This window comes from Pseudorca crassidens, chromosome 6 (assembly GCF_039906515.1).
Source record: "Pseudorca crassidens isolate mPseCra1 chromosome 6, mPseCra1.hap1, whole genome shotgun sequence".
NCBI lineage: Eukaryota > Metazoa > Chordata > Mammalia > Artiodactyla > Delphinidae > Pseudorca > Pseudorca crassidens.
Genome location: NC_090301.1, coordinates 77,512,253 through 77,537,271, shown reverse-complemented (window position 1 = coordinate 77,537,271; position 25,019 = coordinate 77,512,253). Strand labels below are relative to the sequence as shown.

The 25,019-nt window shown below is 37.7% G+C and overlaps 1 protein-coding gene across 4 annotated transcripts in view; it reads left to right on the top strand.

The window, feature by feature from the left end:
• ARL6IP6 (ADP ribosylation factor like GTPase 6 interacting protein 6) overlaps nt 1–25,019 on the top strand; it is a 44,898-nt gene that overhangs the window by 10,393 nt on the left and 9,486 nt on the right. For 3 of the 4 annotated variants that reach the window (XM_067741924.1, XM_067741925.1, XM_067741922.1), the window contains exon 3: nt 12,567–12,699. In XM_067741924.1, the coding sequence (XP_067598025.1) occupies nt 12,567–12,699 (133 nt within the window). Of the gene's footprint in view, nt 1–12,566; nt 12,700–25,019 lie in introns of those variants that run through there. The other variant, XM_067741926.1, reaches the window with a different exon arrangement.

Below are 25,019 nucleotides of genomic sequence, written 5' to 3'. Positions count from 1 at the left end.
GAGCAACGGAGGGAGAGGAAGCGGGGGAAGGCGGGGCTAAGGGGGAGATTGCCTGGTGCGGGGGAGCGGTGGGGGGCGCTGGAGTGAGCGGGAGGGAGAGGAGCCGGTCCAGGGTAGGGTGGGGGTTGGAGAGGAGCTCTGGAGTGGGGAGAGGTGAGAGATTCGGGTGGGTCGGCTAGTGGAGAGGGGTCATCGTCAAAGGAATTTAGGGGCTTGGATGTAGGAGATGTCTGTTTGGCAAGAAGGATCTGGGAAGTGGAACAATCGACGCAGAGGGAAGGGCGGGAGCGTAAATACCAGAAGGCCTGGACATAGGGGACCTCGGACCATTTGCCCGTCCTGCGGCAGTAGTTGTCTAAATCGCGGAGGATGTTGAAATCGAAAGTCCCTTCAGGAGGTCATTTAGACTGATTGTCTAGAGGGTACTGTGGCCAGGCTTCGGTGGAATAGAATATGAGCCGCCTGCGGCGGAGGTCTTGAGAAAAGCCGAGTTTTGTAAAGTTGGCCAGGAGACACCCCCAGGGGTGTCTTAGGATCTGGTTTAGATTCTGAGGTCCCCATGACCTCCGGTCTGTCCCCGGGTGAACAGAGAAAGAGAGAGACGTCTCTGGTCTCAATCTCTGGTCACGGCAGATCGGAGAGCAGTCAGGCGGTTGGGACGTCTCCACAACCGCTCGAGGCTCAGGGAGGATGGAGGACTCCCTGACGCGGCCGCGGCTAAGGACAGGGAGTCCGGTAGGTAGGGACCCCGGGGGTCGAGGGGAACGAAGGAGGGACTTACCCCGCTTCTGCCGGATCGGGTGGGTGAGCAGAGGTCCCCGGTCGTCCCCTAGGGGGTGTGAGGGGTGGCCCCGCGGTAATTTGTGGGGCTGGGTACCCCTCCCGGGTTTCGGCACCAAATGTAAGGAACGGCACCAAGAAACGGAGGAGAACTTAAGCAAGCTTTATTTGGGAACGCTCCCAGGCGAGGTTCATTGGTCCGAGAGAAAGGGGCCAGGGAAGTCGCGCCCGGGTGCAGGCACGAACCAAATTTATAGGGGTGGACGCAGGGGAGGTGCTTGCTGTGTGAAGCAGCCCCTTTTTTGGTAATCTCTCGGGTGTTGTGGCAATGTCGGTGCCGGTTGCGTTGGTTCCGCCCCTCGGGGAGCGGGAAATCGGGGAGCGGGAAAGCCATAGAGCCGTTGGTTTCGCCCCTCGGGGAGCGCGAAAGCCGGGGCCAAGTGGAAAGTCCCGGGTCTGTTTCCTGGGCAGGTGGAAAGTCCCGGGCTGATGCCACTTGTGGGTCGGCTGCATCAACCACCTTGGTGGGGGTTCCGTCTGGCTCCCTGGGCCCTTCCCCGGACCTGCTGGCCTTCCAAAAACACTTACTTTTTAGTTACCCATTTTGTCAGTGTGTGTTGTTAAACTGTTTCATCTCTAAAAAACAACCAAGATTTTAAGACTTTTCACAGCATTTATTGATCTGTCAACTCTTGCTGCAGTAGAAACTGAATCGTAAGAACTAGACATGAATTCTAACTTGCTATTTAATAGTTGGCAAGATTACCAAATTACAGCTGAGGAAATGCCTATAAAATTGTATCCTTACGTTTTTACAATTGATGTAAAAGTTTTCACATGAATCCAGAATCTGTAATAAACATTCTTGTTGAAGTCATCCATTCAGAAAAATCAGAATGCAGCCTTTTATCAGATGATACTGATTTTTTTTTTTACTGTTGTATTTCATTGTATTTATTTTGTCTTGTCTACTAGGAACCTCACAGCTAAATGTAATGTTGATTGTGTATTACCTTTCTTTAATCATAGTACTGTCTATACATGTTGTTATCTTTATATTTCAGTGACTAATGTTTAAATTTTAATGCATACACTGCCTCAATTCTTGTTTGAAAGTGGGTTGGTTTTTAGAAACAAATGTGAGCCCAGTAACTACTCTCCATGAAACAGTTTTCTTTCTAGACAGACTGATAAAAATTTTGCACACTACAAATATCTTTTATTGCAGTTTAATCCTAGTCCAATGTTGGCATAGCTCAGTAAGAGCAGATTATAGCGGTGATTCTCATTTTGGTATGTGTAAGAATCACCAGGCTTTCTTTTAAAAATCATCTCTAGACTTTGTTTCAGTCCCAGGGTAGGACCTAAGAATCCTCATTTTTTTACAAGTTCTGATAAACCACAGTTTGAGAAATACTTTTGCAGGGCCAGAATCACAGTTTTTAAAAATGTATTCAAAAGTAGTTAAAAGTTCTTGAGAGTTGACTAAGGACTAACAGGCTAACAGGAAACAATATATAAGCCTAAATGCCTGTTAAGAAACTTAAGGACCTGAGACACTGCTATTCTCTTGTCATCCTTGTTTCTCTGAAAGAAATATTCATGGGAAGACCTGTTTATAGTTTTTCAAAAAGGGTTCGTGATGAGCATTGTATAAGTGCCTTTGGAGAGTTAATTGATCCTAATGGCTAACAGGATTAGGCTGTCACAGTGTTCATCTTCACTAGTGAGGTAGCCCAGCCAGGGAGGTGTGATTAATACTATCAGCTGATTTTAGAACTCATCTCCCCAAATCTTCCCTGGGTAGCATTAGAGTCACACTGCAGAGTTCTTAGGGCTTTCCTTTTATAATTATCCTGCAAACCATCCACTACTGTAAGCCTGTTTTTCAAGGAGATTAATAAAATAAAACTTCTGATTATTTAGTTAAAATCACATTCCACTCATTCCTCCTTGAAGTTATTTTCCGGCCAAGTGGATTGAACTAATCATATAAGACATTGAGTTGTTTCTTTTTTGCACATTGGCTTTTGTATCTGTCACATTTTCCCAAATTTTACCACATTTCACACAGCCCTATTTCCAATTTTTGCATTTTTTCCTAGTCAATATAAAGTATGATAAAATGACCTTTTATTTGAGGCAAACTTGAAATAAGTACATAAGAAAAATAGAAGGAATTGCCTTTAGCAGAAAGTACTTAATCTAAGAATATTGTTACCAAGTTAAATGTAGGTCTAGTACTTTTATAAACATTGTAAATAGCGTCATACAGAAATTGTAATCAGATTTGATGGAGTTTCTTCAATGTCTAAAAAGCTTTTAAACTTGATCTTTGGTGCCTGTCATTTCTTGACACCTACTGCTTAATAGTTACCTTTAAGTCCCTTTTGTGGCTAGGAGCAGATTCCTAGCATCTTGCAGTGTCAAGGGCTATTCTTATTTTTTAGCTGCCCATTTACTGCCTGTTTTATGCCTGAGATGTTTCCAGGCTTCTACACATTTACAGAGATGACTGACATATACTGAGTTCAATCAGAGATGAAGCCAGCTCATTTAAAGAGTTGATGATTTATTACTTTTCTTCTGCAGAGTGATAAGTGAGACTTTACCATCATAATTTCATGATACAGAACATTAGAAATATGGTAAAAATTTCCAAGAGAAAGGGTGTGTTGCAAAATGACCCATTCCCTTAGAAAGGCACAAGTTGGGAGCAACTCACTCAGTTTCTTCCTTGCAGTGAAAGATGATTGAAACCATGAACTTGAGCTTTTTAGGGAATGTACGAACCTTGTAATTTGAGCCCACAGTCTATTAAGGAAATGATACAGTGCTATCTGCAGCTGGGTGGAGTAACTCTAATATTTAATTTAAAAATTTACAAATATGTTATCCTATTCTGCAGCACAGTCTTTGTAAAATTGTGTAATTGCTTACTCATATCAGTAAAAGAACCAAGGCAAAAAAGAAGAGAAAAACAAAAGCCCCAAAAGACTAGAAGGATACAACCAAAATGGGTTTTGGAATAATAGTTTTTTTAAAATCTCTTTTTAGTCTTTATAATGAATGACTGTAACTCCCAAAGAGAAAAACTTTGTTTAAAAAGAAAGCACAAGTTTATGCAAGTGTGAATAACACGTTCAACAATTAACAACACTGTTGAACTTTTACAGTATGCCAGAAACGTGTTGTTTCACCTGGTATTCCCAACTATCCTGCATCCATCAGTATAAAATATTCCCTTCTAAACCATGAGATAGTTTAGGCATGGTAGCAAGGCAGAAGCAGTACAGGTTATTAGCAAGAATTATCAGTGTGCAGCTAAATTATTAGTCATGAAATCATTGCAGATCTCCTCTTAACACGTAAAAGCAGTAATGCGAACCAGACATTAGGACCTCTAAATCTCAAGAAATTGGTTTGTTATTGTTAGTGTGATACTGCCTGGCCCAACTTTGGTGATCAGGAGGGATGTTTCTGAGGCTAACAAAGCCAGACTTTAGCTAGCATCAGAATCACCTGGAAAACTTGTTAAAACTCATTTTACTGGGCTGCACTGGGTCCAGAGTTTCTGATTCAGGTATGGGGTAGAGCCCAGAAATTTGCATTCCTAATAAGTTTCTAGGTTATGCTGATGCTGCTAGTTTACAAGAACCACTGGTCTAGTAGTTCCCATCCCCCAGGCGTATCAACAACAACAAACAAACAAAAACCTGAAGATTTTCTTTTTTTGCATTTATAAAATTTCAGACCCTATCCTTATCTCCTGAATCAAAGTTAAAGTCACTTAATTGGCTGCATGCTCAGTATGCCATCAGGGTCCATTGGACCCAGTCTTCATTTTTAAATTTTCTTGAGCAGTTCTATTTGTAAGAATTGTTATTTCATGTCATTTACTTTTTCTTAGGGGACCTTCCAGAAAATAAAGAGAAAATTGAGTTATATTTTTTTCTATAGAATAAAGCATATTTGATCTTGAAATTACCATATTTGTGTATTGGCCCCTTTTATAAACCTAAGATACATTTGCTATTTCATTATTTTAGGAATCATCTAATATTACTCATCAATTATTCTCAACTATGCTAAAAAGAATAACATGATGGAATCCTCCAGAGCAGAGGTCAGCAAACTGTGGCCCCTGGGCCAAATCTGATCTGCTACCTGTTTTTGTACATTAAGTTTTATCGTAGCATAGCCTTGCCTCTTGTTTTATATATTGACTATGGCTGCTTTCATGCTACAACGGCAGAGTTGAGTAGTTGTGAAAGAAACCTGATGGCAAGTGAAGCTGAAGATATTTTACTATCTGATTCTTTTCAGAAAACTATAGTATTCTTATCCAGTTAGTCATTCAACAGAAAGGACTTCAGGCAAAAACAAGAACCATCCCCTTTTGCTAAAAGAATGTATAACAGTCTTTATCTTTTATGAATCTGTGCATGCTAATTTATTTGATACTGTTTGTAAGTAGAGAAATGCTAATGGAAGGTGACTGGAAAGGAATGGAAAAAAAATCATTGGATTGAGTATTCAAATTGTTTGTAAATCTAAAAGTGAAAATGTTATACAAATTATGGAGCAAAGATGGTTGTCTTCCATGTCTTATAAGCCATGAAAGATTTTAAAAATTCCTTCAAGCATTGTGTTTTGATGATGCAAGTGCATAAAGAAAAAGCAAAACTAATAATAAGCTATAACCAATTAGAGATGTATCTGAAGTCTAAAATCAGTATTTACAGGATGGTTATGTTCCAGATACATGCATGAAGATAGTAAGCAGTTATTTGCACTTAGAGGAAATGCCCATTTATAGTGTGTTTGTTTGTTTTTAAATCAGGGAAACTCAGAATAAAAATTTGCGTTTACTATATCTTATTAAAATTTCTAACAGTTTTTTCAGGCTTTTTATTCTTTTGTAAATTGTTCATTAAATGATTAAAAATAAGGCAAAATAGATCGCGAGAAGCCTCCACGAAGCTGGCTCGTGCACTTACTCCCTCTCTAGACCTTACCCCCTCTGTACAGTGGGACCTAAGCAGTTTCAGAGAACCTTCCCATTTGTACAATGTGTGCGGGGAGGGCCTTTGGGGAGACTGCCCTCACCCGTGAGTCTTTCAAGCCCAGCTTGGCCGCCAGCTTCTTGCGGTTGGGCTTGTTGATGTACTTCTGCTTCTGGAACATCTTATCCAGCGCCTTGCACTGCACGTCGGAGGACACGTCTCTATGCAGCATGCCCCAACGAGGCTTGCCGTGGGCGGCCAGTGGCCAGGAGAAAGTCCCGGGCTGGGCACGACGCTGGAGGATGCTGCAGAGGCCAGGGGTGCGAGGACTGCTCTTTCTAGGATCTACCTTTGGCAGGTCCTTTGTGTGTTTTGACCAACCATCCATCCATGTCAGGTTCCTCACTCTCTATCACCCGGCATCCTCCTAGCCTCAGGGTACCTGTGGTCCCAAGCAGACACCGCAGCCCCAGGTCTGCCTCAAGACCTTTCTGCTCAGCTCTAGCAGCTGCTGTCTTGTTCTTGTTCCAAAAAGAAGAATCTGGATTAGCACAGCTCAGTTTTGCTGACACATTTTTTAATCATAAGTCACAGCTTACTGGACAGGCTGCTCTCCAGTCCAAGGCCACATCAGTTCACCTCAGCTGAGGCATAGAGCAGTGTGAGAAGCACCTGGTGGAGAACACAGCTCTTTAGAGCAGTGAGGACTGTAGCTCTTGCTGGGCTTGTCTGCACTCGGTTCTAACCTAGGTTATGTCTAGGACTGCTCCACGTTCACTGTCTTCTTAGCCAACAAGAATAAATGCTAGAGGACTTCCCTGGTGGCACAGTGGTTAAGAATCTGCCTGTCAATGCAGTTGGGGACAGGGGTTCGAGCCCTGGTCCAGGAAGATCCCACATGCTGTGGAGCAACTAAGCCTGTGCGCCACAACTACTGAGCCTGTGCTCTGGAGCCCGCAAGCTACAACTACTGAGCCCATGCGCTGCAACTGCTGAAGCCCGCACGCCTAGAGCCCGTGCTCTGCAACAAGAGAAGCCCGTGCACTGCAATGAAGAGTAGCCCTAGAGAAAGGCCGCGTGCAGCAACGAAGACCCAACACAGCCTAATTAATTAATTAATTGATTGATTGATTTTAAAAAAAAAAAGAAATGCTAGCCTCCTTAGCCATGCATTCAAGGCTGCACCCTCTTAAATGTGCCCACTTTGCTGATCGTGCCTCCCACTCTCACCCTCTTTGCCAGACTATTTACTGCAAAACCCAACATAGATATTTCCACGTCCAGGCCTTGGTCACGCTGTGCCTACCTTCCCTCCCCCACCCCTGCCATCCTTCAAAGGCCAGCTGAAGTTATTCTTCCTTTATACCAATGACAGCTACTCTTTGTTGAACATCTGCCATGAACCAGGTATTCTCCCAGATACTTTACATACATAACCTCATTTAATCCTTTCTACTTACCTTTCAAAGTAGGTATCATTATTCCCATTCTACAGGAGGCTTGGAGAAGTTAAAGTACTTACCCAAATTCATGGAGGGAGTAAATGTCAAAGTTGGAATTCTGGCCCCAGAGTCTGATGCAGAGTCTATACTTTTTCTTAAACCATGCTTAGTCGTGAAGAATTTCCTGATGAGTTGTAACCCCCGTTTTCTTGCCCTTTTTTGAATAGTACTTGATGTCTATTCTGCATGACTGATTTGACATTTAACAAATGACTACTTAGGATACAATTGTCTTTTTTAAAATAAATTTATTTTAAAAAAATAAGGGAAAAGATATGTTGGAACAAGATGATAGTGATAACTATTTTTCCTAGTATACTGAAAATTACAGGCTTCAGGGGAAAATACAGGTTTAACAAGATTTGCCATGAGTTAATTGTTGCAAGGTGAGTGATGGGTATATGGGGTTTCATTGTATTCTTCCTTCTACTTTTGTGTATGTTTGAAATTGTCCGTAATAAAAAAGTTTAAAGTTTCCCATGTGGATATGATGATTTAACATGGTTGGAAACTACAGATGTTACTTAGTTTTCAAGTTTCACCAGGTCCAGTCAGAATGTCCCCTTCTACTCTTTACCCTTTTTAGTAGGAAGGGGAGTGGAATTGCTACAAGCTGAGTGGCAGGTGGACAGGCAGTTGGGTAGGGACCTTTATCAATGTAGCTGCTGTACGCCAACTGTGTGTTCAGGTGGCACTGGTAGGGGAGGAAGATCCCTTTCCTCTGCTCCTGTACTTGGAAATAATAAGTTTGAAGATCCAAGGCTGTCTAGCTTTATGATAAAGTTGCAAAAATTTGCTTAGATAAAATTTTTAAAAGTTGTTGATTAGTTTTATGCATGAGTACGTCGAAACTTTTATTAGTAGCCAGCTGGTTATAGCTTTTACAACTCATAAAATGACCTATTTAATTTTCATTTTTAATTTTATAAGTTAGTTATGTAAGTTATAATATAGTCTCACTACAAAAAAAATTCCGACAATTAAACAAAGGTTACCACTAATCTACTTGTACACAATATACAATATACTTGTGTATATTTTCAGGTCTTTTTCTATATATGGTATATAGAAATATGAATATATATGATAATTTAAAATATGTGGTTTTGTCAGTGTTGTAGAAAAAACAGTTGGAATCATGCATATGCTGTACCTTTATTAAAGTATCTTGAAGTTCATTCTGTATCAGTATATATAGATCTACCTCATTTTTTATTTATTATTTTTTTATTTACATTTATTTATTATTTTTTATTTATTATTATTGTATTTCATAGTATACTACTTTGTTTAAACATTTCAAATGTCAAACTGTAAAACAGTCCTTGAAATTAGCAATGTGCTGTCACATTTCGTCCCATTGTTTATTTATGGCAGGAATACACCTTATGAAGAATGTGTAATTGATTGTTTAACATTGTTTTAATAAGAAACCTTTCCCAGTATGGGAATATGGGAGGGTTTTGTTTTTCTGTTTTTTTCTGCTTACGTTTAACATGTGCTGACCACCTTCCACATCTCTGACTTTATAAAACTTCTAAAAGTCATCTCATCACTGTAAGCCTGAAACTGCTAAATAACATTAAAATATTTAGAACATATCATAATCTTTCTTTGCTAGAAGCTTTTATAGAAATACACAAAGCTGCTACCATATTTTTAGAAAAGTAACTACACTTTGAAACAAAAGTCATTATTTTGAAAAATGATCTCCCAATTAGATAAGTGAATATACAACTCCAGTAAAGGGATTAGAATAGGAGTTTCCCGCGTACCCTTTTTTTAAAAAATAAATTTATTTATTTTTGGCTGCATTGGGTCTTCCTTGCTGCACATGGGCTTTCTCTAGTTGCAGCAAGCGGGGACTACTCTTCGTTGTGGTGCGTGGGCTTCTCATTGCGGCGGCTTCTCTTGTTGTGGAACGTGGGCTATAGGTGCGTGGGCTTCAGTAGTTGTGGCTCGTGAGCTGTAGAGCACAGGCTCAATAGTTGTGGCACACGGGCTTAGTTGCTCTGCAGCATGTGGGATCTTCCTGCACCAGGGCTCGAACCTGTGTCCCTGCATTGGCAGGTGGATTCTTAACCACTGCACCACCAGAGAAGTCCCTCCCACCTACCCTTATGTTTGCTTTAAGTGAAAATATTGAGTCCAAGAGGATGGAAGAGATAAATTCCCATCATATCATCAACTGATGAAAATTGAACTGTAGAGAAGAAAGAAGGATGTGTGTTTATTTAAAAGACCTATATCCTTTGACACAGCAGTTCTTTCTTCAGAAATTTGTTACAGATATCCTTGTGTAACTATAGTTAAGTATAATAATGTTACTTGCAGTATTGTTTTTAATAGTGAAAAAGTGGAATAATAAAAATATTCAATGGGGACTTCCCTGGTGGCACAGTGGTTAAGAATCCACCTGCCAGTGCAGGGGACACACATTCAAGCCCTGGTCTGGGAAGATCCCACATGCCGTGGAGCAATGAAGCCCATGTGCCACAACTACTGAGCCTGCACTCTAGAGCCCACGAGCCACAACTGCTGAGCCCCTGTGCCACAACTACTGAAGCCCGTGCGCCTAGATCCCGTGCTCCACAACAAAGAGAAGCCACCGCAATGAGAAGCCTGTGCACTGCAATGAAGAGCAGCCCCTGCTCGCCTCAACTAGAGAAAAGATGCACGCAGCAACAAAGACCCAACACAGCCAAAATTAATTAATTAATTAATTTAAAAATATGCAGTGGAATTGTGGCTATGTGTAGTGATATGAAAGGTCTCCAAAATTGTTGTGTGAAAAAGTTCAGGACAGTTTTTCTGCTGAGAATCTCATTTGCGGAAAATAAACTGAGAAAATATATACATAGTATACATTCTTGTATATAACTGGCCCCATTCTTGTACATGACTATCTACATTACCTATAAATTTACAAAAGGTGAACAATAAACTCTTAAATGATTGCTTTCAGGAATGGAGTTGGTAAATTGGGGAAGGGAGACTAGCTTCATTTTTAGGTACCTTTTAAAAATTATGTTAATACTTGGTAAAATGGGTTTACAAAACATAAGTTATTGTAGCTTCAGGATTCTGAAGGTAGGGCCTCGTTAAAAATTTAGTTGCAAATTGCCAACTTCTGTGGCTTTTTTGCTTGTTCATACATGAATTGAGTAATTTCAGAAGCATAAGCACTTCTAGACCACAATATTGCAATGTACTTTTTTAGCCCTGTCCTTGTGACCTGAGTTTTATTAGGGATATAACTGTTGATTAATTCAAAATGAATATAAAATAACTAAAATGTCCAAAGTAAGGCAAGCACTTAGATCATGGAATAGTAGTCATTTCTGAAAACTCAAGAATATTTTTGTACTAAATTTGGCAGGTGTTCTGTTAAAGCACCTATGTGAAAAAATTTGATGGGCTTTAGGGAGCCTCACATTTTGTTATTTTGGGTTATTTTGTGTCTTTCTCACGTTTTTAGATACTGAGAAGTTTCCATCATTCCACAGCAGTCCCCAAACATATAGTCTCTGGGTTGGCAGGAAGGTTGCACCTCAGTCTTTACTAAGGTTCTCTCTACTCAGTCACAGGTTGGGCAAGGTTCTAGAATCTGTGCAAGGATATTGGGATAGGAGTGCAATCTAGTCCTCAAGACGTTTGCTCAAATGAGTTACTGCTGAAATATTTTGCATTCTGGTCAGGATGGCCTTTCAGGTGTAGCACCTTCCAGGCACATGACCATCTGCTGTTTCTATGCCCCATCTTAGAGGCATCTGCAAGCTTGGCTCTGGGTCCATCTGCCAGGATACTGTACACCACTCCAATTCCTCTCTGGTGTTGTGTGGCTTGATGGCTCCACCAGGAAGCCCCAGCAGCACTACCGACTCCCCATATACACACACATAACACTCTTCAAAATGGGGGAATCTTTCTCACCTGTAGATAAAACCCTCACTTTCTCTCTCTGTTCTACACAAATGTTTTTTCTACACCCCAGTCAATTGATTATCCTTGCTATCTATTCAGGACGTTTTGTCTTTATCTACCCTCCTCCTGCTTCTATCTATCCTACTAGTTCCCTTAATTATTTTGCAACATGAAAACCAAAGAGGTACTGAGCTGTTTCTCCTTTCTTTGCCACATCCTTCTTCTGGGGCAGTGAATACAAAGTCCATTATCTTTTTAAAAGGGGGTAAGGGAAGGGGTCTTCCAGGAAAAAAAAATTAGGTTCATCTTTCAAAAATACTTTGCTATAGTTTTTTGTTTGGCTTGATTTTTTAATACTTCATTCCTCTGAGTTTATCTTTTAGCAGCTCAGTCTGTTACTGAGCTTCAAATGGTTTACAGACGGTCCAATGCACATATTTCTTTCCTGCTTCTTGCTAAAATAAAGCTATCTTTGGTTGTGCATTTTGTGCAACCAGTAAATCTGATAATTCGTAAGCCATTCTCTACTGTTGTCTTCTCAACCTTCCTTCCTCTGTGTACTACTGAGGCCTGGGACACACACACTTACCAGTATTAGTGTCTTAGTAAACTGTCTTAAGGAGGCAGTTTGAATGTGTATCTAAAATCCTTCAAATTAAATTGTTCCCTCTATTGTCACTTTGTTTATTCCCCACATTCTTCCATTTCTTAACCCTTTTCTCTCGCAACTCCTGTAGTACTGTGCTTTTGACTTGATATCCCTTACAAAATGCAGCTCCAGTGTGACTGAAAATAAAGTCTAGGATCCCAGCTCATTTATAAATTGGACATTAACTTTTGTTCATATACTGAGCAAGGTTAAATAATCAGAATTGGTTTGTAATGTTTATAGGAAAGCTATAAAGAGTAGACACTAAAATTGATTCATATGTCAATAGTGCATGGTATGGAAAGGGATCGCTTAGTACTAAGTAATAAAAGGCAGCAAGCTATAATCACAACGTTAAATGAAAAAGGGCAAGCCATTTTAACAGTGAAGTGTTTTGCCATTTTTTCCACAGTTGAATTTTATAAAACTGAAGCTAAAAGTTATATTTTTAAGTTGAATTTGTACTCTTTTCCACATAGTAAATTATAATTGAATTAAAATATTCAATGATATGACTTCCAGTTGTGCTTTAATATTTTACACTTCCACATGGGAGAGCTTCTACTAAGCTCATATCTCTTTTATCACTTACATATAATTTAGAAGATCAGAAATACGTGTGATCTTCTGAACATGATCTACTGGGTTAATTTAAATTGCTTTGATGTTAATAATTCAAGTTTTCCCCTTTCTTTTCCCATTAAGGATTCTGGACTCTACTTATAATATCCCTAGCTGCCGGATTCTCCTGCTGCAGCTTTTCTTGGACAGTGACTTATTTTGATTCTTTTGAACCAGGAATGTTTCCTCCTACTCCTCTTTCACCTGCCAGGTTCAAGTAAGTATTCCTGTTTCTTCTTTTTTTTTCCCAAGCCATTCTGCTGAAACCTACTAAAATAGAAGCAAGAGGCTGCTTGCTTGTGAGATAATACGTTGAGGCCCCAGTCTTTAATCTATAAAATACAGATGACTCAAAGTTTTCAGCTTGCCTCAGCCTTTAGATAAGTGGAGAAGAATATTTTAAACTCTGTATGTAGATAATTCAATGGTGGTCTAAAAAAATTAATTCAAGGAATAATCTAATAAGTAGGAAACTTTGATGGCTATTTGTCCTTTTGGGATGGAATTTCATTTAAAACAGTATATGAAGGCTGAATTAATGTTAGCAGTATGAAAGTTTTACAAGATTCATGCATAGATAGTCAGACTTGTAACAGCTTAATAATTGGATTGAAATTTTCCTCAGATTTAAACTTCGTATAATAATTAGCAGGCATTTATGGCACCCAGTTTATATGCCTAGACCAGATTAGATGCGTTTCATAGTGAAACATTATATTTCTTTGGTCTATATTTTCTGTTTCAAAGAGTTCCAGAAAATTCAGTAATCAGCATTCTAATCTAGTTTATTTATATTGGGAAGACTTAGGTTTTATAAATTGCCAAATAAAAGCATCTAAGACCTCTAGTTTATTCTACAAACTAAGGGTGGAAGGAGTAGGGGGAGAGAATGAAGAGTAGAAAATAAATTCTGTTAATGATATGTATGTTATTAAGAGTATTATAGTTGTTACTGTTGTTGTTACTACCAGTTCCAGCCCACCCCATGGACAACTCGTGGAGATAAAATAAAATCTATTTGAGGGACTCTGTAAATAAGTTTAATCACTTCCAATTAAATGCATAAGTGTATTTTAAACATCTTAATAAATCCCTATCTGTAAATGTAACATAAATCACATACCTGCCAATACATTTATGTGTATTTTGAGTGGATAATGATTAATTAATAATCTAAATTGACTAAATTATACCTAACGGTGCAGTACCATCCCATAGTTTACATGGGTACCATTCAGTTGGAAAGTTAATTTTGCTCTCAGTTCAAATTTATATTCTATTGCTGCTCATTGACATCAATTAGTTACTTTAATAGGGGGTATGAGTCTAATATAGATGACATAATGAGACTACTTTCATAAGTCACAAAAACTCTTAATTTTATTTTTTTTCTTTTACTTATTTATGTCTCACTTCTCCCCTGAATTCTAGTCGTACATTTCCAGGTATTAAGTAGATTTTGCAACCTGGATTCAGAAAGCACCTGGCACTTAGAATTGTTAAAGCTTCAATTTGTCTTAAAGACATAAGTATCCACTCACTTATCAAGGCTTGAAACCCTTTTTCACTGTATTTATATCCCTTCGCCAAGTCTAGTCATTCTTGCCTTTTGAGGTGTTATTGGAATACTTTGTCTTAGCACCCACAGTGTTTTTGCTCTATTTCAGATCTTGGCTAGGGTACTTCACTCCTTGAAGTCCCCTACTACAAGCTTTCACTCTTCTCATTTGTCCTGTATATTATAACCTTTCTAAAAACAGATCTTAGTCACAGCTCTCCCTGGTTTAAAAGCCTTCAGCAGCTTTCCCATTGCCTTCAAAATAAAGTCTGTGCTCCCAAGTATAGCTTAACAGTCCTTCCCCAAGTGACCTTACTCTACTTTTCCACCTTACTCTACTTTTCCAACTTTATCTTCAGCTATTTCTACAGTGTACCCTCTCCTGTAGCCACATATCAGATTATTCTGACATCCCCCAAATAAGCTACGAACTTTTGAGATGCCATGGCTTTACTCTTGCTGTTCTCTCTTCCTGGAATGTCATTTTCCCTCTCAGCTTCTCTTCCACTACTACCAGAATTCCTAAGACTCATATGTTAGATGCTTTTGGAGTTAGAGAAAAGCATTTCTGTTCTCTTAAGGATCTGGAATTCTGAGGGTATTTAACTAATTTCTTAAAAATTATCTTTGCGTTTTTTATTAGACTAGAACCAGATGGGCCTCAGTTTTCAACGTCTTTATTAGTCATTCAAATTTAATATGAGATGGTATCAGATCAGAGAGTTACATATTTGTTAATACAATCCAAAAAATGCAGTTTTGAAATAGGTACATTGTGTGTACATATATATTTGAATTCCTTTCAGTATGTAAGTAGAGATGTTAATTTTATATATGATAAATCAGCTATTAAATCTCATGAGAGTCAGACTGTAATTTAAAATGATCATATGCTTAATAGAAGTACAGTCTAAAAAAGACATATAATAAATACAGTGATATTTGATCACATATTAACAGAAACCACAGACCCAGAAAGGCATATAATAGTGATGATTGGTACAGTTGTTTTATAGTGAAAACCCTGCCTTCTAGCGTTTGTAGAAAATAATGCAATTACTTCAGAAATGGCAGAATATAAGTATTCTCTATGTCACCAGTAGAGTGAGTGCTTGTACAGGGAAACAACTTCTCTACCTTTTGAGAAAGTTGAAATCTTCAGACTGTATTTTCTTAGAAATCAGATTGATATATTTTATTATTTTGTAATATCACACTTTTATAAAAATATCTTTATAATAGGTTATGTATTCTTTTGTTATCTAAAATAAAGTGATGTTAATATAAATATTTTCTTTGATTATATAAAAGTAATATAAGTTCTTTGTTGAAAATTCAAAAGACAAAAAGAAAAATAATGGAAAAACCCATAATTAGAGACAGTGACAAAACATTTTAATGTATATCTTTCCATTCTTAGCATATTTTTAAAAATTAAAACTGGGATCACAATATACATATTTGTAATCCATTTTTTATTTAACATTTTGTTGGAACATTTTCTATTCTATTGGAATATTTCTATACTCTTTCTATTGGAATATTTCTTTGGAATTTTCAATGTTTTAAATATATTTTAAAGACCAATCATTATATATATCTATCTTTTAAGGGAAATCTAACAAATGATGGCTAAATTCTAAGATAATTTATTAACGGGTCTGCTTAACTAATTAGAAACTAAAGAAAGGCAAGATAATTGAGACATAAAATGAAGAGAATTTTCTCTTTACTTTTTTTTTTTTTTTTGCGGTATGCGGGCCTCTCACTGTTGTGGCCTCTCCCGTTGCAGAGCACAGGCTCCGGACGCGCAGGCCCAGCGGCCATGGCTCACAGGCCCAGCTGCTCCACGGCATGTGGGATCTTCCCAGACCGGGGCACGAACCTGTGTCCCCTGCATTGGCAGGCGGACTCCCAACCACTGTGCCAGCAGGGAAGCCCTTTACTTTTTCTTTTTAAGATTAGGATTATTATTTAAAATATTCCGTTTCTAACTCCATGAATATAAGGCATGAAGAGAATAAAATAATCAGGTCTAACTGGTTTGTTAAAAAAAAGTCGTTTGTTCTCCTTTGCAGATTAAAATACAAGGGCATTTTTTAAAACTAATTAGTAGAAGTGGGAAAAAAATTTGAGAAGACCATGTTTACTATGGCTATCAATTAGTTGTACTTCCCTAGGGACATAAACTCCTCAAGGGAAGAAAATAATAATCTTTATTGATATGTAGTAAATATTAGATGAGACATTTAATGAAATCACAATTTGGATCAATAATTCATTAGGGGAGTTAAGAAATAAAACCTTTGGAGCTTCCCTGGTGGCACAGTGGTTAAGAATCCACCTGCCAATGCAGGGGACACGGGTTCGAGCCCTGGTCTGCGAAGTTCCCACATGCCGCGGAGCAATGAAGCCCATGCAGTACAACTACTGAGCCTGCGCTATAGAGCCCACGAGCCACAACTACTGAAGCCCGCGTGCCTAGAACCCGTGCTCCACAACAAGAGAAGTCACCGCAATGAGAAGCCCGCGCACCGCAACGAAGAGTAGCCCCCGCTCACCACAACTAGAGAAAGCCCACGTGCAGCAACGAAGACCCAACGCAGCCAAAAATAAATTTAATTAATTTTTTTAAAAAAAGAAGAGGTTCTTGCCTGGTGGCGCAGTGGTTGGGAGTCCGCCTGCCGATGCAGGGCACGCGGGTTCGTGCCCCAGTCCGGGAGGATCCTGCGTGCCGCGGAGCGGCTGGGCCCCTGAGCCGTAGCCGCTGGGCCTGCGCGTCCAGAGCCTGTGCTCCGCAGTGGGAGGGGCCGCGGCGGTGAGAGGCCCGCGTACCGCAAAAAAAAAAAAGAAAACCTTTGTACTCATTAAAAAAGTTTTTTTATTTACTGTTTCCTATTTGTTAGATATTATCTTAGTTCAGGCTGCTGTAACAAAGTACCATAAACTGGGTGGCTTATAAACAACAGAAATTTATTTCTCACAGTCTGGAGACTGGAATTCTAAGATCAGGCTGCCAGCATGGTCAGTTTCCGGTGAGGTCCATCTTCTGTGTTGCACATGGCCTCCACCTTGTTGTATCCTAACAAGGCAGAGAGCAGAGAGAGGAAGCAAGCTCTCTTGTGACTCTTACAACAGCACTCATCCCAAATCCCATTCATGAGGGCTTCACTCTCATGACTTCATCTAATCCTAATTACCTTCCAAAGGCCCCAAATTCTAATACCATCACATTGGGGAATAGGTTTTGACATGAATTTGGTGGTAAGGAAATGGACACAAACATAGTCCATAACAGATACAGCTTAGAAACTTTCACTTTTACATAGGCACAGACCTTTAGGAAATAAGATGGTTAAAAAAGTTTGCAAGTTGTATTTTCAGTCAGGTACTTAATGGGCTTCAAAGGCGTATTTTAAGAAAGATGGATGTCATGCTCACTTTGCAAACTTTTCTGGGTTAGAAGTTATACTGCAATGTCAAATATGCAAACTCCATTAGGATGCAGTTACTTTGTGGAAAAGAAAATTTGGGTCAATTGTACTTTTAAATTATTTTCTTAGTTGTTTCTGAAAATCTGTTAAAGTGTTAATAAGAGGCAGAGGCAGTAACTTTAGATTCCTTGGAGTATCTATATAGGCACTGCCTACTTCTTGCTACTTTATAATTCATTATCCTGTTTTCCTACACTATTTAATCAACATCTTTAGTTCACTTCTCATTAGTTTTCCCTGTTTACTCATTGGGTGTTGTTAGTGATTTCCAAGCAGGCAAATTTAGCAGTGTATATGTAATCAATATTTCACATTATGGTGATCTGCTTTAATTATAGTTTCCAGGAGTTAATGCATATAAATATGTGACCTACCCATGTAAAGATACTGCATTCAGAGAGAACCCAGAGCTTGAAAGAATCTTTGGGTTGTTTCCAGGCTGGGCCGATGGCAGCACCAGAACTTTTTTTTTTAATATATATATATATTAAATATATATATATTATAGTTTTTAATAAATTTATTTTATTTATTTATTTTTGGCTGTGTTGTGTCTTCGTTGCTGGCGTGGGCTTTCTCTAGTTGCGGTGAATGGGGGGCTACTCTTCGTTGCAGTGTGCAGGCTTCTCATTGCGATGGCTTCTTTTGTTGCAGAGCACAGGCTCTAGGCGCACAGGCTTCAGTAGCTGTGGCTCGTGGGCTCTAGAGCACAGGCTCAGTAGTTGTGGCACACGGGCTTAGTTACTCCGAGGCACGTGGGATCTTCCCAGACCAGGGCTCGAACACGTGTCACGTGCATTGGCAGGTGAATTCTTAACCACTGCGCCACCAGGGAAGCCCAGCACCAGAACTTTTATTTAAGTCCTCCTGGTTGGGGATGAAGATAGGTATGGATAGGAGATGTGCCCCAAAGTTGCGTTTTTCCTAACAAGTACAACTTTTTAATGAATACTCTAGGATTGCTAGGGATGTCTTAGACATTCCTATTAAAGATTATGGGAGAACTGAGTCTCTGCTAAGTCATCCTTAGGGGTTATCATTTTTATTAACAGATGAAGAAACTGAGGCCCAAGGAATTTAAGTACCTTGCACAAAGCCAAATAATTTGCATGTGTCATAGCTAGCACCTAACTCTATGTTTATTGTTTTTGTTTGCCCACCTCCTTTTTATTATGAAAAGAATCAACAGGAGGAATTTCACTAATTGAAACAGCATCATTTTATTGACAATTAAAGGCACTTGCTGTGGGCCTTTGCTCTATGACATTTTTGCCAATGCGATATTGCCAAATGCAATTAAAATCTGTTCTTAAAATCTCACTCTTTGTTCTCTCCTTCACTGTTTTCTCTCAGTGATCAGAGTTCTCCCCTTCAGAATGACTGCTCTCGCATTTCACATTACGTGTGCACAAGCCCCATCTAGTGGTGCAGTGATGTGGCTGCAGGTTTATAATTATCAGCTTGCTAATAAATAACTCAGTGATTATAATAGGTCCAGGCTAGGGTAAAAATGTTACTTTATAGTCTAAAAATAAATTTATTGGGGAAATGATAATATATATGATGGGTCTAGCAAAAAGCACAATGTAGACAGCTCATTAGTTTTGTAATTGAGTCAAAAAAAGTGATATGAAAAATAGTTAAATAAATCATTAAGTTTGTCTATCTTACAGTACTTTTACGTAGAGTCAGAGTTCAAGGACCAATTTTTTTAAGGGCCAGTATTCTTAAATAAGTTAAGGGTGTTACTTCATTATAGGGATAGAACTATTATTTTGTGCTGGTAATACCCACAGAGACTCATTTCCAAGGAGGAAAAACCAATGCTTGTATTTCAAGTTATTAAGGATATAGGAATACTTGTTAAAGGAAAAAGGAGACATCATTTTAAGTTTTCTTAGATAGCTTTAAAAGAGACCAAAACCCTCAAAATTATCCCTGAAGTAGCCATTTTGAATTATCAGAAATAAGCAAAATACTGTATTTTTGTTATAATTAGACTCAAAATCAAAGTTAGTATTTGTCTTTTGAGTGCCTCTGAGATGGTCACATCTGTGTATTTCCTAAAATGAGGCAGATAGGAAGGCATAGTTGGATGTTCATTTTATAGAACTAAGAGCATAAATTCACTTTTATATTGGTAGAGAAGTTTGAAGTTTGGTATTTGCTTTTAAATGTATTATTGCTTGTATTTATGACTTATTTGATGTGGGACTTATGGTCAAAATGCAGGGAACCTTTACAATTATTGGTTATTATGTCATGATTTCTAGGGATGTGCTAAGGTAGAGAGTAGTGTCTTCACTAAAGCCTGCTTAAAATATAATTTATAGAATTTGATTGGCAATCTACAGTGTTTCATAGTAAATATACAAACCAGGGGTATCTACTGCTGATGCTCTTGGTCTTTTTGTCTAGATCACTCTGAATTATTCACCTTTATGTTTCTTCTTCCAACCACTAATGGTATTTGGTAAATATCAGGACACTCAATGTCAATAAACACATGCTTTAACTTCAGTTTAAATTTATTTTTTTGCAGCTTTTTTTTTAAATTGTATTTTCTTACAGTGGTATTTGGTATTTGCAAAGTAAATTTGAAGTAAGAAAGAAATGGGAACAGTTGATTTTCATTCGAATTGCTTTTTGGTAAACTCTTTTTGGTAACTATTTTTACAGAATAAAAATTAACACATGTGATCTGATACTGTTTCATGTGTTATTTTCTGTGTAAAGTTCTGGATGTAATCAGATGCTGAAACATTTAAATCTCCATTACATTTGTATATGAATGTGTTTGTTGTTACTATTGTTGTAGGAGGGAAGCAGATTCAGGATTTAGGATTGCCATTGCTGTATTATAATAATACCCTTTCTACTCAACATTAAGTTTATTTTTCTATGTTATTAAAGGGTCTTCTCTGACTTCTTGCTCTTCTTGACATTAGGGGCCTTAATTATTGGGGGTTAAAATACAGTACAAAACAGAATAGTAAAATCATAATAGAAAAGGGGTTGTGGGTTCTTGGGCAGTAATATAAGTCTTGAAGGTCAGGAAAAGTGGGTGATTTAGTATTTAAATTAGAAGTTTCTTTTCTAAGCACACTAGATTTAACATTGAGCACAATAAATTGATGCTATGACTCTTTCATACAGACTTTGGAGGGCTGCCTCTTTGTCAGATCAGATTCTTTATTGCCATGGACTGATGAAACAGATATCAGATGGCTAATTGCAGTAGGAGAGGAAAAACTACTGACAAAAGAGATAGATCAAGAACTTGGCCTTGATATTTGAGTATCGTGAAGTTTCATTATCTAGGGACTGTTTGGAGCCAGCAGTTGTAATGCTGTCACTATTAATGAATGTATTGATGGCACCAAACTGTGGCTTATTGAAGTGAAGGTTAAAATATATGCGTGTCTTATAAAATATATTCTATTAAAGTTCTGAATGGAGACTTAAATAGATGTAACAAAATCTTATAAGAACTCATCAAATATTCTTGGTTTCTTTGTTATTTTCATAAAGCAATATAGCTAGTAAGTGTTTGCACCTGTTTGCTATGGCTTTTGCTTATGCTAATTTACAATGTGTTATGTTTGGGCTGCTGAAAAGACATGGGTATCCATATGTACAGAATAGCACTGATAAGAAATACATAAGAGATAGCACGTGGCAGTGTTGAACTTGGAACCCTTTCTGTGTGTTCAACAATCTTTATAAATTACTAGGCAGCCTGGTATATTAAAAAGGGCTTATAAGTCAGGAAGTGACTTCCAAATGCAGGCTATACCATATACTGCCAGAAGAGCTTTTGAGAAAGTCAGCTGGTGTCTCTGAGCCTTAATTTCCTCTCTCCAAAATGGGTTAAAAACAATGATGCCTACCCTCATAGGCAAAAGTATAACTTTACTAGTTAAAGCAACAGATACATCAGATGATAAAGCAGATATAGTCCCAGAGCTTTTCTTTCCTTTCCTTAATTGAGATTTTTCAAGCTGGATATCTGACTATGGCCTACCACTGGTTGCCAATTATCTTTTGTTGACTAATTGTTATTTATCTTGAGATCTTTATCCTTTTGGTTATTCTCCTTTTTATTCTTTTGATAATAAGATGCTCTTTCTTGTATGAAATTATGCTGATAGTAGATTGTAGTGGTTTTCAAACCTGTTTCTGGCAAAACAAGTTTGACAACAAAACATGGAGTCAGTTACTTCCTTTTTTAAAAAAAAATCATTTTTAAACTGACTCATGAAATCTAAAGGCTTGGGAATCCCATTTTTCTTGTACTTTTTGTACTGTTTGGCCTAACTTTCTAATGAATAAGGACTTTGTCTAACCAAGGTAGTGTCCAGGACAGATAGATATCCTAAGGCATTTTGCTACCTCGATATACTGGTGAATAAAGTTAACATGTTTGACATAATTCAATTTGCAACCAAGTAGACTGCTGCATATAAGTAAAGTAGAGTGTAGGTTAGTATGCAGTTTCATCCAACCAGATATACATTTATTTCTCTCTGACTGATTTTCAGGGAGTTGTAGTACAATGAGAGATATCTTAAATGTATACATTTTAATTCCATGTTAAGGAACTTTGTTCATTGTTAGGATCTTTCAGAGCCTGTACGTTATTAAGTTAGTTAATATCACACCAGCAAAGCATAGGGTTGTGATTCAATTAAAAGTTCTAGTCGGTAAAATTCTAGATGAAGGACTTTAGTGTATATATGGAGGCATAATTATTGCAGAATTGAGATCCAGAAGGGATTAAAGAGATCATAAAGACTAACCTTATGCTTGAGAAGCAGAAGTAGGACCAGAGACGTTGGCAGTATAGCTAGGAAACTTAGTGCTAAGGTAAAGAAAGCCTTTTAAAAATGAGGAAACCCTTCATGCATTGTTGGTGGGAATGTAAATTGATACAGTCACTATGGAGAACAGTATGGAGGTTCCTTTAAAAACTAAAAATAGAACTGCCATATGACCCAGCAATCCCACTACTGGGATATACCCAGAGAAAACCAGAATTCAAAAAGATACATGCACCCCATTCTTAATTGCAGCACTATGTATAATAGCCAGGACATAGAAACAACCTAAATGTCCATCAGCAGACGAATGGAAGAAGAAGATGTGGTACATATATACAATGGAATATTACTCAGCCATAAAAAGGAATGAAATTGGGTCATTTGTAGAGACATGAATGGACCTAGAGACTGTCATACAGAGTGAAGTAAGTCAGAAAGAGAAAAACAAATATCATATATTAACACATATATATGGAATCTGAAAAAACTGGTATAGACAATCTTATTTACAAAGCAGAAATAGAGACACAGATGTAGAGAACAAACGTATGGATACCAAGGGGGGAAGGGGGGTTAGGATGAATTGGGAGATTGGGATTGACATATAAACACTATTGATACTATGTATAAGATAGATAACTAATGAGAACCTACTGTATAGAACAGGGAACTCTACTCAGTGCTCTGTGGTGACCTAAATGGGAAGGAAATCAAAAGAGAAGGGATATATGTATACGTATTGCTGATTCACTTTGCTGTACAGTAGAAACTAACACACTTTATATTGTAAAGCAACTATACTCCAATAAAAATTAAAAAAAAAAGAAATTAAAGAGGGGACATCACTACAGATCCCATGGACATTAAAAGGATAATAAAGGAGTATATGGGGAAAACAAAATAAAAATGAGATAATCCTTAAAGCTGAAATTTTGAATTCCATTATAACATATTGTGTAGATTGATAAATCAACTTGCTCCATTAAAATGGTGGCTACTTTATAACTGATACTTATTCATAATGCACATCATTAGCCTAATTACAGGGCTAATGAGGCAATGGAGTAAATGCTTAAAATGTTCAACATCAGTTTCTAGGTATTAAGAATGATACATTATAGCTCAACATTAAGTGTATATACATTTTATACTTTTTTCCTCACTTTTTACATCTTCTAAGTATATGTTTCTCCAGATAGTCTTTACCTCAGATTTATCATGAAACCTTGAAGCCAGTGGTCATTTTTCTCACAACTTTATATATATATCTATATATATATATATTTTTTTTTTTTTTTTTTGCGGTACGCGGGCCTTTCACTGTTGTGGCCTCTCCCGTTGCGGAGCACAGGCTCCGCGGTCGTGGCCCACGGGCCTAGCTGCTCCGCGGCATGTGGTATCTTCCTGGACCGGGGCACGAACCCGTGTCCCCTGCATCGGCAGGTGGACTCTCAACCACTGCACCACCAGGGAAGCCCACGACTTTATATTTTAATAGCATTTTCTATTTTAAATAATAATTGAGAAATTTATTTGCTAGGACAGTGACTGATTTAAAATTTCCCCTTACTGGTTTTTTTTTAATGATTACAGAATTAATACATGCATCACAGAATTATATAACTCAGAAAGTTAAAGGCTGCAAAATCTGATTTCAAATAACTCTGAACTAACTAGTGTTAACAGACGGGGAATTATACCTCAGATTTTTAAAAAATCTATACACATGCAAATATTTCTGTTTTTATAATAGTATAATCATATCACACATATTTTTAAAATAATTCTATATTTGTAGTCTTGATTACTAAAACCTTATGACTGTGTGTGTGTATATATATATATATACACACACACACATATGTATGTGTGTATATGGTTTGTGTGGTATATGCATTTGAAATACATCACTCCACCCAAATATAACTATACCTTAAAATCTGGTAAACTAGCTAACATGATAGTTTTAGTCTTATTCTCTGGTACTTGATTCTAAAAAAATATTTTGCTGTATTTTATCCTGACAGGTTACTTTGAAATACAAATGTATTAAAAAAAAAAAAGAAAGAAATACAAATGTATATATGCATACACACTTATACAATACATCCAATGTGTAGCCAACTGTCCTAGCAAGGTAAATATATACAAAAAGAAGAGAGGGACAAATGGGGGAATTTTTTTTTTTTAATTCCTGCATAGTCTTACCTGATTTCTTATTTGAGTTATCTGTCATATAACATTTTAAAGAAGTCAAAATCTGTATGGGAACATGATGATACAATGAAACAAACAAGTTTTTAAAGTATTTGTTCAACTTATATATTTTTTTTGTTTAAAACTATAGTATTTTTTGAAATTTTCATGTAGAAAGCAATTGGGATAGATTTTTCAAGTGATGATCTCCTGGGAAATCTCTTTGCTAATTTATATATTTCCAGATAGTGGTAGTATTCACTTTGAGGATCTTAGAATCACCAGAAGTTCTAGCTGAAGAGAGATTCTGATTCAGCATGTCTGGCGTGTGGTCTGAGATTCTGAATTTCTAAGAAAGTCCCAGGCAATGCCAATATATTGCTGATCTCTGGAGTACACTTTGAAGAGGAAGGCTTTAGGACAAAACTTGGCAAACTTTTTCTGTAAGGGTCCAAGTGGTATTTTTGGC